Here is a 15,864-nt window from a genome sequence, read left to right on the forward strand (position 1 = left end):
CCATGTTTCCTGCGTTTTTGAAACTATCCCCTTCCTTGGTTCCCTCTTCCTACCCACTCACATCCTCTTCTGAAGCTGCTACGTTACCAGGTTTAAATGAATAATGGCAGTAGGACAAACCTCACGAGATCATCACTAAGTAACCTTTGTACATTTACTTTTCCGCAAGTTTGATTTTTCAAAGTATTTTCTATCTGTTGGCGTATTCTCTTACAAATAGGAAATGCGGAGGCAAAGAGCGCTTGTGGCGAGCCCCAGGTGTGTGAGTCAATGCTGTCAGCTGACCCAGGATCTCACTTCCTGCATCTTAGCTCTCTGTTCTTCCCCACTCGACTTCTCTTGAGGGAAGTGAAGCTTTGTCAGGATGACGTCTTGAGCAGCAATCCAACATAGAATGCTCTGAACGTAGAGCTGCTCTGAGAGAAGCAAGAGGGTTTTCTACGTAAACAGCTTCTTTGCCCAATTAATATTTAGTAAGTGCTGCATAGCCCTGAAAATGGTGGGGTTCACAGGAATATCTGGAGAAAGAACCTTCCCCTGTAGGTTCCCCTCCCCACCCCTGGGATTCATTCCACTGACACCACTCTACATGGCATTAGAGCAGAGGCAGATAGTGTGCTCCACATAGCTTATGGCAAACTGGGAACACTCAGAAAATATTAAGCAGTGTCCAAGAATTAAAAGCTGTCCTCCGGCTGAAAGTGTGCACGTTTATAAAAGCAGTATATCTCTCTCCCTAGAACCCCACTGATGCTCGCAGTAGCATATGGACATATCGATGCTGTTTCTTTGTTACTTGAAAAGGAAGCAAACGTAGATGCTGTTGACATCATGGGATGCACAGCTTTACACAGAGGGGTATGTATATCTTTCTCAGCTTTAGTCAAGCAATTTTCCCATGAATTTATTTCCTCTTTTCCCCTATAAAACTGAGTATAACCGATTAATCTCGGTCAAAAAGACATTACGAAATCTTTTGCAAAGGTAAAATAATGAAAGGTCCACTTAGGTCCTGCTTTTAAGATTTCTTGTTAGATTCTGATAATGGATCTGTGAACACCTATGGTTGATGGAATTGGTTTTTCTTTCTGATTACAAAATACATGAACATCATCGAAAATTTGCACACACACACAAAAAAAAACCCACTAATCACAGAGAAGAAAATCACAATCACCGGTAATCATACCTCCTGGAGAGAATGCATATATATCCCAGCCTTTTCCTTTTTTCTGTATATGAATTTACTTTAAATTTCAAAAGAGACTACTGAAGAAACTATTCGGAATATGCTTTTTTTGTTAGTATAGATCAAGGACTTTTTTCCATGTCACTGAATATTCTCTGCCATCATTCTTAATGCTCCATTGTGTGCAAGTAACCTAATTTATTTCCATGATTACCTGATTTTGAATAATTATGCTATTTCTAATTGTTCTTTATTACAAATGAAGCTGAAATATATATCCTGTAGTCAATTCTTTGTACAGTCTGAACTCTTTTTGTTTATTTGAGAGGCAGAAAGGGAACTAGAGAGACAGAGAAAGAGATCTCCCATTCACTGGCTCAGTCCCCAAATACCCACAGTAGCCGGGGCTGGGCCAGGCCAAAGCTGGAAATTGGGAACCCAATCCAGGTCTCTCATGTTTGTGACAAGAACCCAACTATTTGAACCATCACCTGCTGCCTCCTAAGGCCTGCATGCACAGGATGCTGCAACTGGGAACAGAGCTGAGACCTCGGCGCTCCGATATTGGATGCAGGTGTCTCAAGTGGTGTCTCAATTACTGTGCCATGTGCCTACTCCTGAATTATTTTTTTTTTGAATGTACAACCAATGATCTAAATGGAAAACAAATGAAAATCATAAAATTGCTACGTGGGGATGGTCTCAAAGACCCTGATAAATAAAAAGAAGAGGAACTCTCCATGGTCATGGTCAAAATTCATATTCTTATTTCTGGAGCACTTCCTGGAAGCTGTGCACCAGCCTGGGAGCCTTTATATATAGCCTCTCCTGAGTCCTCACCGCAACCTGTGAGGTCATTACAACTTTCATATTTACAGGTGAATAAATCAAGACACAGAGGGGTGATTTGCTAAGTTTCATGGACAGAAACAGAATTTCACTCACATCCTCTATTTTTAAGCTGATATTTTCCTCCACATTATGGTACCTGTCATGATTATATTCAGAGAGTCAAGAGATGTTTCCAGATCTTAGACTTTTCTGTTAGGAATTTTGCTGGGGTTGTCCAGCTCTGTAGTAGTGCAGAGTCTGCTTTCTCTGTGTCCCAGGCGTAGGTCCATCGTACTATCAGCCCTGCCTCGGCCAACTGCATTGTTGCCTGAGCTTCTGCCCTTCTAAAATTAATTGTGTGTGTGTTTTTTTATTGCAATGCATAAGATTATGACAGGACACGAAGAGTGTGTGCAGATGCTGCTGGAAGATGAAGTGTCAATTCTCTGTAAAGATTCCAGAGGAAGGACGCCCTTGCACTATGCAGCCGCTAGGGGCCACGCCACGTGGCTGAGTGAGCTGCTCCAGATGGCTCTTTCTGAGGAGGACTGTTGCTTCAAAGATAACCAAGGCTACACACCACTGCACTGGGCTTGCTACAATGGTGAGTTGCTTGTTGTGTGACTGATTCCACTGGACTTCCCACCCAGGGCCACTGTGATTTCAGTGAAGGAGAGAACATAGTGTGAGGCAGTAAACCATGGTTTCCAATCTTCCTGCACCCAATTTTTGTTTTTCATTTTTTGTTTGTTAATAGTTTTCCTCCCCTTTGTAGCTGCTATGATAGCTTCATTGAGTAAATATTTACTTTCCCACTTTTTAAAATTGATGACACAACTAGGCCGGCGCCACGGCTCACTAAGCTAATCCTCTGCCTTGCGGCGCCAGCACACCGGGTTCTAGTCCCGCTCGGGGCGCTGGATTCTTTCCCGGTTGCCCCTCTTCCAGGCCAGCTCTCTGCTGTGGCCCGGGAAGGCAGTGGAGGATGGCACAAGTGCTTGGGCCCTGCACCCCATGGGAGACCAGGAGAAGTACCTGGCTCCTGCCTTCAGATCGGCATGGTGCGCCGGCCGCAGCGTGCCAGCCGTGGTGGCCATTGGAGGGTGAACCAGCGACAAAAGGAAGACCTTTCTCTCTGTCTCTCTCTCTCACTGTCCACTCTGCCTGTCCAAAAAAAAAAAAAAAAAAAAAAAAAGTAAAATTGATGACACAACTAATCAGAACTACTGATCATGCTAATTTAAAAATTATCTGATCATTTCAAAAATGCTAAAGTGTCTAAAGTAGAGTGTCCATTTCTAAGCCCACTTTCTGATGTAATTTGGTATGTGTCTGTCATAGCTTTTCCTTTGAGAATCTTAATGTTTGTAAATATGAATGCAAATGAAGGTACATCCATTTTTTAAGCTGGAATCCTATCACAAATCTCATCATATTTCTTTTTGGCTGCATTTACTTAAAATTCTATTGCACATATCCTGACAAATCAATACAGATTGATCTTTTTCATAGCTGTGTATAATTTCATGGTTACATGAACATTCTTCAAAAGCAAATGGAAAATATGTATTGTGAAAAATGTCTACATAGATTTCAAAAAAAATTACTTATCTTTTAATTCTATCTGTCCATAAATGTTTTGAGGTTCCCTCATATAACAACTGGAATTTATTATTTACTCAAGCAGATCCCTGTTTATTGGCATTCAGATTGTTTTCCTGTAACAAACAATGTGACAGTATGTGTGTTTATATATTATGGCACTAGAAGTTTCCAAACATGAACTTATTGAATAAGAGGGCGTGCATATTTTTAAATTTAATAAATTATGCCATCTTTGCAAAAATGAGCTCATAATTTATTACTTCATCAAACATGTATAAAAGTTAACATTTTCCCACATCTTTGCCATCCCAGGATATCACCTTTTTATTTTTGTCAATTTCAAGGCTACAAAAATTATCTTATTGTTTTAATTTGCATCTCCCTATCTAATTGTATGTTTATTAACCATTTGCACTTCTTCTGGAAATTAGCTTTTCTATCCTTTGCCCATTTTTGTTTCCTGTTGACTTTGTAGAAGTACCTACGACTATATTCTTTCTGCTGAATTTGTAGGAACACCTTGTCTTAGTGATTTGATCTTCTGTGTGTTTTCTGTGTTACATTTTTGTTTCTTGCTTATGCCTTTGTCCATGCAGTTAGTTTTTGTAGTTAAATCTGTCATACCACCTTTTGTGATATCTAGGTTTCCAATCTTACTTTAAAAGATATCCTACCTTTCAGATTACATGGATATTTTCCCATGTATTTCTTATTTTACTTCTATAATTTTATTATTACATTTTTCATTTTTCTAATAAGATTTTAAATTGGTAACTTTGATTATTAATTCCAGAAAGGGTTTTGCGTGTATGTGTGTGTGTGTTTGCATGCATGTGTATGCTCAAATTTCTAATTATATCCACTTAGGACTTCCCATTCTGTTTTCACTGTAGTCTTCTTTTTTCACCGGTTCTGCTTCCATGAGAGCCAGATTTTCTAGTTCTTCAACCTGGTTTCGTTTCCCCCCTGCCACTGGAGTATTGTGACTCTTCTTGACCTGCTAAAGGATGAGTGCCTCCTGATCTCCACTGGGGCTGAGCTATGAGATCTCTGGCGTGGAGAACTACAGGAGGGGAGAAGCAGTAAGAGAAGTGGTTATACAGTAGGTAGCAAACCTGCCACAGACCACGTCCTCTCCACGTGTGGGGGGTGGATCCAAGGAGGGGCAGAGGATCTCTGTTCCTAGCCCTGTCCATCTAAAATCAGGGGAGGAGGAGTCCTCACCTAAGCAATTCACCTCCTGCTGGTGGGCTTCCTCTAGGTCCAAGGTTCAAGCTCTCATCTTTGCAGAATCTCCTTCGGCGAAGGTTTAGAAATATTAAAATTAGTTCAGTAGTTCCCAGTTCTACTTATATAGACCCTTTGGTTGGAATTCATAAAGTCCCCACCTAGGGAATGGTGTGTGTATGTGCTGTCCTGAGCAGTGTCCTTGAGGGGAATTCATATGAATAGAGGGTGAGGGGTTGGGTTCAATGTGACCAGAAAGCTGAACAGTAGAATTTGCCTTTTCTTTTTATCCTCCTAAGAGCAGCATTATCTTTGCCTTTAGGGAAGGAGGTACCAGAAAGGCTTGATTTGTGGGCTATTATTATTATTATTCTTTATTTGAAAGAGTTACAGATAGATCTTCCATCCTCTGGTTCACTCTCCAAATGGCCACAATGGTCAGGGCTGGGCCAGATTGAAGCCAGGAGCTAGGAGCTTCCTCCAGGTCTCCTGCATGGATGCAGGGGCTCAAACACTTGGGCCATCTTACACTGCTTTTCCCAGGCCATTAGCAGGGAGCTGAGTCAGAAGTGGAGCAGCCAGGACTCGAATCAGCGCCCATATGGGTTGCCAGTATCACAGGCAATGGCTGTACCTGCTACACCACAACACTGGTCCCATTGATTTGTGTTTTAATATTGCAGATTGTCCAATCTACATCAGTCCTGGGTAGGTCCTAGGAAACTTTCATTATTGTAGCACTGAGTTTAGCTAAGAAGAGTTCCAGCACAGCAATGTGTATTCCAAGACCAAGTAGTGAAACCTTCCCACCTGGGTCTTGTGTTGGTAAAGCTCCCATCATCCTGTGATGTAAGTAGAACAGGTGTTCATAGCCAGTCTTGTATATATGGGAAACTAGGACTCACAGAAACCAGGTAAACTGCCCGACCACATGGCATGTAAGCTGATGGAGCGGAGACCTTGTGTGATTCTCAAGTTCAGCTGATTTGGAAACCACCTGCTTTACTGCTGAAAATAATTCCTCACATTCGTTCATCTGCTTATTAAAAAGATACTGAGGGATGCTTACCATGTGCTAAGGACTGTTCCTAGTGCCATTTACGTAGGAGTTCAGAGTCCTAGCATCATTTCAAATATGTGTCTTCTCCCCTTCACCAGGGTACATAACTATAAGTCAGCTTATTCATGTGGGTGAAAAGTCAATTTCCTTTTATAAATGTAGGCATATTGAAGCTTGCCTATGTTATTGTAGAACCTATTCTGCTTAAAATGAGAAGCTGTCTCTCTTTCTCTCTCTACACACACCAAAACATATGGCCTTTACTGTTTTATTTGTTCATTATGTCTTAGAACACCTGTGAACATAGTTAATAGCATTTTGGCATTTTGTAAATTTCATTCTATGGAAAATGAATAGTCAGCCAATTCAGGAAAATTCATGAGCTAGAACTCAATACTTAATGAAAAAAACATTGTGTGGAACAAAATTTCCTGGAGACTCCCTAAATTCTTTTGATTCCTTACAGGTAATGAAAACTGCATAGAGGTTCTTTTGGAGCAAAAATGTTTCCGCAAATTTGTTGGTAATCCCTTTACTCCACTGCACTGTGCAATGTAAGTAACAATGCTGGAAATTAATGGTGTTGCTTTAGTTCTTTTAACAAATATGGAGAAATTATATTTTGGGAAAGGAAAAAGGCATTCAGGTTACAGATAAGACTGAAATATTCCATTTTTCTGCTGAAGCAATTAAGTCTGATAGTAAAGTGTGGCCCCCAGCCTTTGGTGGCGTGCCACAGCTCCAGAGTGGTTCACATTCCACTTTAGGGAAACTAACTGCCTGGTAGGGTAAGCTATGAAATGTGAAATTCTTCAGATTGCAATGATGTAAAGAATTCTTCTGATATAACTCTCATTTGCCTGCTGAATTCTAAACTTAAGTCAACGTTTCACTAATTTGTGTACATATGGCTGGAGAGATTTTATGCCAGGAAGACATTTTTATATATTGTAATTCTCCATTCTTCATGTGCTATAAGTCCTTTTTGGATAAATGTAATTTTTGCCCCAGTCTCCTAGTGTGAAGCCATTGTTTAGAGAATGTAGTGACTTAGGTCAGCCTTCCACGGTCATCCTGAGGACCCAGGACCTGAGGATGCCTTGTCTTGACACTGTCTCTGGATTTTTCATAAAGCTGTGTAATTTGGTTGGGAAAATGTTGGAGGCATAAAGACAATGTCAGTGGTAGAGTTATTTTAAATCTTAAGGAACCTATCTTTTTTACTTTGTAGTACAAAACTCCTTACCGGAGATCTTGTGTCAGTGCTCTGCAGCGAACTCCTACCTCCATGTAGAGATTCGGAAGAAACCTCTAAAGATGACAGAGTCTGTCACTGAAATGTACCACAAACACTTACATGAGAATTTTTTTAAAATGCACCAGATTGTTAGATACCCAATGCATAGAAAGATGGGATAGGAGGGAAAATAAAAATTTTAGAAGAATGAAATTTTTACATGAAGATCCATTTTCATTTCAGAATCAATGATCATGAGAACTGTGCATCGCTGTTACTCGGGGCCATAGATTCCAGTATCGTCAGCTGCAGAGATGACAAAGGCAGGTGAGTGTCCCGAGATGGTGTTGGCTTCTGTCATATACAGCATAGTCTCTGTTTTGCAATTTCACAATAGCCAGATACCTATTTTTTTTACTTGAAAAGAGCAATACATGAGCATGACTTTTTTAAAAGAAAGGATTTATTTATTATTTATTTGAAAGGCAGAGTTACAGAGAGGCAGAGTCAGAGAGAGAGGTCTTCATCCAGTGGTTTACTCCCCAATGTCTGCAGTGGCTGGAGCTCAGATGATCCAAAGCCAGGAGTCCAGATCTTCTTTCAGTCTCCAGCGTGGATGCAGGGGCCCAACGGCTTGGGCCATCTTCCACACTTTCCCAGGCTGTAAGCAGAGATCAGAAGTGGAGCAGCCAGGACTCAAATGGGTACCCATATGGGATGCCAGCACTGCAGGTGGTGGCTTTACTCACTATGCCACAGTGCTGGCCCCACGAACATGTTTTGTTTTTTTTTAATTAAGTTTTATGAAGAATATAAAATTTAAAGAAATTCTCCTGTTATCCCAGAATCCTCAGCCTTTTCAAAGAGCTATACTCTATTCTTTCCAAAATTTTCAATCCCTCTAAATATTTTCTATATGTATCTACCAACATATATATAATACATACACACACACATACATACACATGCACACACACAGTTCTTTTTATGCAAAAGAATTTATGCATTCTGTCACAGTGCTCTGTTTCAGTATATTTTAGAGATTTTTCCATAGCAGGATATACAGATTTTTCATATTCCATTTTTTAAACAAATTATTTATTTTCATCTATTTGAAAGACAGAGACAGACAGTCTTGTCTGCTGGCTCATTCTCCAAATGCCTACATTAGCTGCACCAGGGCCAGATCAAAGCCAGGAACCCAGAACTCAATCTGGGTCTCCCACATGGTGTCAGGGCCCCACTTACTTATGGTATCTCCTGCTGTCCTCCCAGGGTACACATTAGCAGGAAGCTATATCAAAAGCAGATGTTGTATCTTAACTGCTATACCAAAAGCCACCCCTACTGTATTCCTTCTAAAACTACGTTATTTCATTATCTGGCTTACTAGGTTTTACTTTGCCTGTCCTCTTTTGAAAAACATTTAGATTGTCTCCAATATTTTGCTATTTCAGAGTAGTTTAATGAACATTCTCATACACATGTCTGTACATATGACCAAGTATATCTGAAAATAATGTCCTAGGCTAAAAGATCAGTATTTTTAAATTGTATGTCTTTTTAAAGACTTTATTTATTTGAAAGGCAGAGTAACAGAGAGAGAGAGAGGAAGAGACAGAGAGAGAGAGAGAAAGAGATAGCTTCTATCCACTAGTTCACTGCCTGGCTTCAACAGCCAGGTCTGGGCCAGTTGGAAGCTAGGAGCCAGGAACTTCACCCGAGTCTCCCACATGGTTGTCAGGGGCTCAAGTACTTGGGCCATCATCCACTGCCTTCTCAGATGCAGGAAGCACTTCTATGGGTTACAGGTGTCACAAGTGGCAGCTTAACCTGCTGTGCCACTAGGCCAGCTCCAATAAGTTTTTTTTAAAGATTTATTTATTTATTTGAAAGGCAGAGTTACAGAGAGGCAGAGGCAGAGCAAGAGAGAGAGATGTCTTCCATCCTCTGGTTCATTCCTCGATGGCCACAACAGCTGGAGCTGAGCCAATCCAAGGCCAGGAGCCAGGAGCTTCTGGGTCTCTCATGTAGGTGAAGCGGCCCATGGACTTGGGCCATCTTCTACTGCTTTCCTAGGCCACAACAGAGAGCTGGATCAGAAGTCGAGCAGCTAGAACTTGAACCAGTGCCCATATGGGATGTCAGCACTGCAGGCGGCGGCTTTACCTGCTAAGCCACAGCACTGGCCCCCCAATAAGGTTTTTTTGTTTTGTTTTGTTTTGTTTTTGTGGTTTTTTTTTTCTTTTCTTTTTTTTTTTTTTTTTTTTTTTTTTTGACAGGCAGAGTGGACAGTGAGAGAGAGAGAGAGACAGAGAAAAAGGTCTTCCTTTGCCGTTGGTTCACCCTCCAATGGCCACCGCAGCTGGCGCGCTGCGGCCAGCGCACCACGCCGATCCTATGGCAGGAGCCAGGTGCTTCTCCTGGTCTCCCATGCAGGTGTAGGGCCCAAGCACTCGGGCCATCCTCCACTGTACTCCCGGGCCACAGCAGAGAGCTGGCCTGGAAGAGGGGCAACTGGGACAGAATCCGGCACCCCGACCGGGACTAGAACCCAGTGTGCCAGCGCCGCAAGACGGAGGATTAGCCTAGTGAGCCGCGGCGCCGGCCCCCAATAAGGTTTTAATTTTGACAAATAATACCAAATTGTCCTTCCAGAGAAATCAGCCACCCACATTAGATGACATAGACTCTTAAAAATTTGTACTCAATCAGCCAATTACCTACAACGTGAAGACTTAGTTTTGCAAATATCTATCTCAAAGATGAAAATGAACTCACTGGGTCTCAAGATTAAAGGGAAACCAAAGATGCTAATCTCATTAACAGGGCCCCTGCATACACCCCTCCCCAAATCTAGGGACTGCCATTTGCATAGGTGACACCTCAAAGTCTACCCTGATCAGTGTCCCCGTGAACTGAGACGTTTTAACTCCTGAAGACACCACCATGCGTGTGTTTCTCAGGCATTGATCAAATACAGGGTAAAGTGTAAGGGACTAAAATCGTGTTTGCTTGAACTCTTGAGGACACCCCTCCATGCAGCAGCCTTTGCTGACCACGTGGAGTGCCTGCAGCTTCTTTTGAGACACAACGCTCAAGTGAATGCAGTAGACAATTCAGGGAAAACGGCGCTGATGATGGCTGCTGAGAACGGACAGGCGGGCGCCGTGGGTATGTGCTTGTCATGTGGACTTCATACTCGTGCTTCTCCCCAAACGAAAATAATGGGAATTTGAAAAATCAGTCGTGTTCTTGGTGTGCACGTGTGAAAAGGGGCCACAAACAGTTTCAGTTAGGCCACCTAACTATGTGCTTAGGCATTTTCAGTTCCCTGTGACTTGATCATTAGCGGACCTTGCCAGCGTGAGCCAACCTTTGTGCAGTGGCATTTCTCAGCATTTAGCAACCTGGTAAAAGAGCAGAATCATCTAACTGGTCTTAATGGAAAGCTGTAAAATAAAAGTAATGCCTGTTGATATTGGAGATAGAACAAATATAGCAATAAATTGTTCCTTTTTTTCTTTCAAAACATCAAATGGGAACTGTACTAATAGAAATGTCATTTTTGTAATAACTTGTTGAAAATGTATGTGATTAGCATCTAATCTAAATAACCCTCTTTTGGCTTTTTCTATAGATATTTTGGTGAACAGTGCCCAGGCTGATCTGACCATAAAGGATAAGGACTTGAATACACCCTTACATTTGGCTAGTAGTAAAGTATGTAAATGAATTTAAAATACTGTTACTAAGGGGTTTTAAAATTAATTTTAAAATATTTATTTATTTCATTTGAAAAACAGGGAGACAGATAGGCAGAGCTCTCCCACCTACTGGTTCACTCCCCAAAGGCCCACAACAGCTGAGAGCCGGGAACTCAGTGTTGCTCTCCCTTATGTCTGATGGGGACCCAACTACTTAGCCATCACCTGTTGCTTCTGAGAGTGTGCATCAGCAGGAAGCAGGAATCTGAGCACAGAGAGGATTTGAAGCCAGGCACTGCAGTGTGGGATGTGGGTATCCCAAGTGGCATCTTAACTGCTGTACCACATGCCCAGCACTGTTACTTGGCATTGTAAAAATAATTTGAATAATAATGATGGCACTAGAATTCTGCCTTTTAGGAAGCATGTTTCCCCAGGGTGTTTTCAGGTGTAAGTGGAATGGGGAGGGCAGACACGCTGGGCTGATGAGAATGTGCTGTGTCATCCTGAATGATGAGCACAAGCTTTCCATAGCATTTGCCGCTTACTCACCACAGTCTGTTTTGATGCTGCCACTGGATCCGTCTCCTTGGTTGTGAACCACAGAGTAGGTTAAGACTTTAATTCTATGACTTCTGAAATATAGGGGCCAGTGTTGTGGCCAGCAGGTTAAGCTGCCACTTAGAACACCAGCATACCATATCAGAATACTATTTTCAGAGTCCTGGCTGCACCACTTCTGATCCAGCTTCCTGTTAATGCACATGGGAAGGCAATGGAAGATGGCCAAATACCTGGGCCTCTGCCACCCATGTGGAAGACTCAGGTGGAGTTCATGGCTCCTGGCTTCAGCCTGGCCCAGACCTGGCTATTGCAGCCATTTAGAGAGTAAGCCAGTGGATGAAAGATCTATATATTTTTTAAGATTTATTTATTTATTTGAAAGTCAGAATTATACAGAGAGAGGAGGAGAGGCAGAGAGAGAGAGAGAGGTCTTCCATCTACTGGTTCACTCCCCAGTTGGCTGCAACAGCTGGAGCTGTGCCTATCCAAAACCAGTAGCCAGAAGCTTCTGGTTTCCCATGCAGGTGCAGGGGCCCAAGGACTTGGGCCATCTTCTACTGCCTTCCCAGGCCATAGCAGAGAGCTGGATTGGAAGTGGAGCAGCTGGGACTCAACCAGCACTCGTAAGGGATGCTGGCACTACAGGTGGCAGCTTTACCTGCTGTGCCACAGCACAGACCCCTATATTTTTTTTTCAATATTTATTTTGTTATTATTTGAAGGGCAGAGTGACACGGCGGGGGAGGGGGAGAACTTCCATTCTCTGGTTCACTCCCCAAATGGCTGGTACAGCTGAGGCTGGATCAGACCGAAGCCAGGAACCTGGTGCTTCCTCCGTCCAGGTTTCTCATGTGGGTGCAGGGGCCCACACACTTGAGCCATCCTCCACTGTTTTCCCAGGCCATTAGCATGGAACTTGATTGGAAGTGGAACAGCTGGGTCTTGAACAGTGCCCATATGGGATGTCAGCATGCAGGTGGCTGCTTTACCCGCTGTGCCACAGCACTAGTCCCCAAGATCTCTCTCTGTCTTTCTTTTTCTCTGAGTCACTCTGCCTTTCAAATAAATAAATCTTTAAAAAAAAATAAAATATAAGCCATTTAATTTATTTTTATTTGTTCTACTTGAAGACATTGTAATAACATAGCCAAAAATAATATGAGGCAAATAAATGCACATTTTACTTTATCCTTTTTTTCTGATACATAGTTCTTTTTTAATTTAAATATTTTAAATTCATTTTTAAGGAATACAAATTTCCTAAGTACAAATTTAGAAATATAGTTATTCTTCCCACCATACCTGCCCTCCCATCCACACTCCCTCCCCTCCTCCCTCTCCCCTTCCCAGTCCCATTCTCCATTAAAATTCATTTTCGGTTAACCTTGGTACATAGTTCTTGCAAAGAATGTTTTTTTCTTAAATAGCGTTGTGTCCATATGTTTATCAAGGTTCCTGCTCCCATATGAGATTTCAGGGACATATATATTTAATGCAAATATGTATTCATGTATATGTGTATCTATAAATATGATTTTACAAAAGTGAGATCATATTGTTTTATACTCTTATTTTATTACTGAATCATACATTATGAATGTCTTAGACATAATTCTTCATGGTTTCTAAAAATATTTACTTATTTATTTGAAAGTTAGGGTTACTGAGAGAGAGGGAGAGACAAAAAGAGAGAAATCTATCCGCTGGTTCACTCCCCAGATTTCCACGAGGGCCAGTGCTGGGCCAGGCCGAAGTCAGGAGTCAGGGGCTTTATCCAGGTCTCCTATGTGGGTGGCAGAAGCCCAATCACTTGGGCCATCTTCCACTGCTTTTCCCAGGCCATTTGCAGGGAGCTGGATCAGAAGTAGGGCAGGGGCCAGCGCCGTGGCACAGTAGGTTAATCCTCCGCCTGCGGCACCAGCATCCCATATGGGCACCAGTTCTAGTACCGGCTGCTTCTCTTCCAATCCAGCTCTCTGCAATAGAAGATGGCCCCTACACCCGCGTGGGAGACCAGGAGGCAGCACCTGGCTCCTGGCTTCGGATTGGTGCAGCTCCAGCCGTTGCGGCCATTTGAGGAGTGAACCAACGGACAGAAGACCTTTCTCTCTGTCTCTCCCTCTCACTATCTGTAACACTACCTGTCAAATAAATAAATAAAATATTAAAAAAAAAAAAGTGAGCAGCCACACTCAGACTAGTGCCCATGTGGATGCTGGTGTCGCAGGCAGCGGCTTTAACCTGCTGTGCCACAGCGCTAGGGTGGTGCTTTATCTTAGGACTACACCATCCTTTATTTAATCCATCCCCTGTTCGTAGATGGATATCTTCTTTTCCAATATGCTATTATAAATAATGCTTACTGTCAAGAAATCCTTTTGAAGGATACTTATTTGTTCCTTTAAGATTCATTCCTTATGCATTCCTTTAAGATTTATCCCTTTTTCGTTCCTTAGTGTAGAATTATTGAGCTTAAGGATATGAATATTTTAAAGATCAGTCACGGGGCCAGTGCTGTGATGTATTGGATAAAGCCACCATCTGCAGTGCCAGCACCTCATGTGAGTGCTGGTTCGAGTCCCGGCTGCTCCACTTCTGATCTGGCTCTCCGCTATGGCCTAGGAAAGCAGTGGAAGATGGCCCAAGTCCTTGGGCCCCTGAACTCATGTGGGAGACCCAGGAGAAGCTCCTGGTTCTGGCTTCGGACTGGCTCTGTTCCCCCGTTGCAGCCATTTGGGGAGTGAACCAGTGGATGGAAGACCTCTCTCTCTTCTCTCCTTTCTCTCTCTCTCTTCTCTCTCCTCTCTCTCTCTCTCTCTCTCTGCCTCTCTGTAACTCTCCCTTTCAAATAAATAAATAAATCTTAAAAAAAAAATCATTGTCTGATAAGGTTACAATTGTGTATACTCTGCCAGCAGTGACTTTAAAAGTTCCAGGGACATTTCTCAAATTCTATTTAAGGGTGTTCCTTAAATAGCCGATACCAGTGATGGTGATTAATTGCAACATAGTTAAAATATTGAGAGTGTTACCTATGCCAGGTGATACCAGAAGTCTCAGCGGTTCCTTTGTGCTCTGAAAATCCCATGGAAATCACAAGTACTGTTCAGTTTCATGTAGTTTTTTTTCAAGGTGTTGTGTGTTAGTGAATGTAAGTGTAGCGTTTTTCAAACTTTATTGTGCAAACAAATCACTTGGAGTTCTGGTTAAAATCCATACCACTTTATGAGTTCTGGAGCGGCACCTGAGATGTCCCAGGTCACACTGATGCTGGAGGTCTGTGGGCCACACATTGGTTAGTGGGGGCTTAGGAAGCCATGGCCCCTCAGAAGGCCACCAGGCCTGAAGGTACAGGAGGGTGTTTTAAGATTATCCACCACCAATTGTCACAAGGCACAGAGCTGTCTCCCGCTAGCTGAGGAAGAAAAGTCTGAGCTTTCCTGGTGTCGGGTCCCTTCACCATACAAGGTGGAAAATGATGGTGAGTGTGCAGATAATTGATAAGTGAGAATTCCAAGGATAAATGGATGACTGAAGTGGTCACTGAAGGCTTGAGGAGAGAGCCTGGACTTGATATGTGTGCAACACGTCAGGGTGAGGGATGTAAAGGGTACTCCTAATCCTCTCTGTTTACCAGCGGAGCGAGCCAAGTTAGCATGTGTTGAGCCCTCTGGACATTAATTCTAACAATTATCTCTGAACTGTTAACCTTTTAGTTCAGATGTATGTTAACCAAGTTCTTTCACTGACCTTATTTAGAATCCTAGAGTACTTGGGGCCCATTTTTGTTTAAAAAAAAACATTTCTCAGAAAATAGCCTTGTAGAACGTTTTCTAGTCAGAGGAAATCCATTTGCAATGTAAAGCGTGGTGAAGTAATTTTTCAAGAACCTCTCTGTGTCTTTGTCTCAGGTTTCTTATCTTATCACTTCTTTTCCTTTATTAGGGTCATGAGAAATGTGCCTTGTTAATACTTGACAAGATACAAGATGAGAGCCTCATTAATGCAAAAAATAATGCACTGCACACGTAAGTAACTTTTATTTACTTATTTTTTTTAAAGCCAGCTTAACTTTATTTATTTATTTATTTATTTTTGACAGGCAGAGTGAACAGTGAGAGAGAGAGACAGAGAGAAAGGTCTTCCTTTGCTGTTGGTTCACCCTCCAATGGCCGCCGGGGCCGGCGCGCTGCGGCCGGTGCACAGCGCTGATCGGATGGCAGGAGCTTTTCCTGGTCTCCCATGGGGTGCAGGGCCCAAGCACCTGGGTCATCCTCCACTGCACTCCCTGGCCACAGCAGAGAGCTGGCCTGAAAGAGGGGCAACCGGGACAGAATCTGGCACCCCAACCGGGACTAGAACCCGGTGTGCCGGCGCCGCTAGGTGGAGGATTAGCCTAGTGAGCCGCGGCGCCGGCTTTATTTACTTATTTTTAAAAATTTTT

General features: G+C 42.6%; 1 protein-coding gene across 10 annotated transcripts in view; it reads left to right on the top strand.

The window, feature by feature from the left end:
• ANKRD44 (ankyrin repeat domain 44) overlaps positions 1 to 15,864 on the top strand; it is a 356,403-nt gene that overhangs the window by 331,759 nt on the left and 8,780 nt on the right. For all 10 annotated transcript variants that reach the window (XM_089330137.1, XM_051849306.3, XM_089330134.1 and 7 more), the window contains 7 exons: positions 741 to 858; positions 2,408 to 2,624; positions 6,379 to 6,466; positions 7,393 to 7,476; positions 10,178 to 10,323; positions 10,790 to 10,872; positions 15,366 to 15,448. In XM_089330137.1, coding sequence (XP_089186263.1) covers positions 741 to 858; positions 2,408 to 2,624; positions 6,379 to 6,466; positions 7,393 to 7,476; positions 10,178 to 10,323; positions 10,790 to 10,872; positions 15,366 to 15,448 — 819 coding nt within the window. The remainder of the gene's footprint in view (positions 1 to 740; positions 859 to 2,407; positions 2,625 to 6,378; positions 6,467 to 7,392; positions 7,477 to 10,177; positions 10,324 to 10,789; positions 10,873 to 15,365; positions 15,449 to 15,864) is intronic.

Source organism: Oryctolagus cuniculus, chromosome 3 (assembly GCF_051225735.1).
Source record: "Oryctolagus cuniculus isolate XC-2025 breed Fujian yellow rabbit chromosome 3, ASM5122573v1, whole genome shotgun sequence".
In the NCBI taxonomy this organism is placed as follows: Eukaryota; Metazoa; Chordata; class Mammalia; order Lagomorpha; family Leporidae; genus Oryctolagus; species Oryctolagus cuniculus.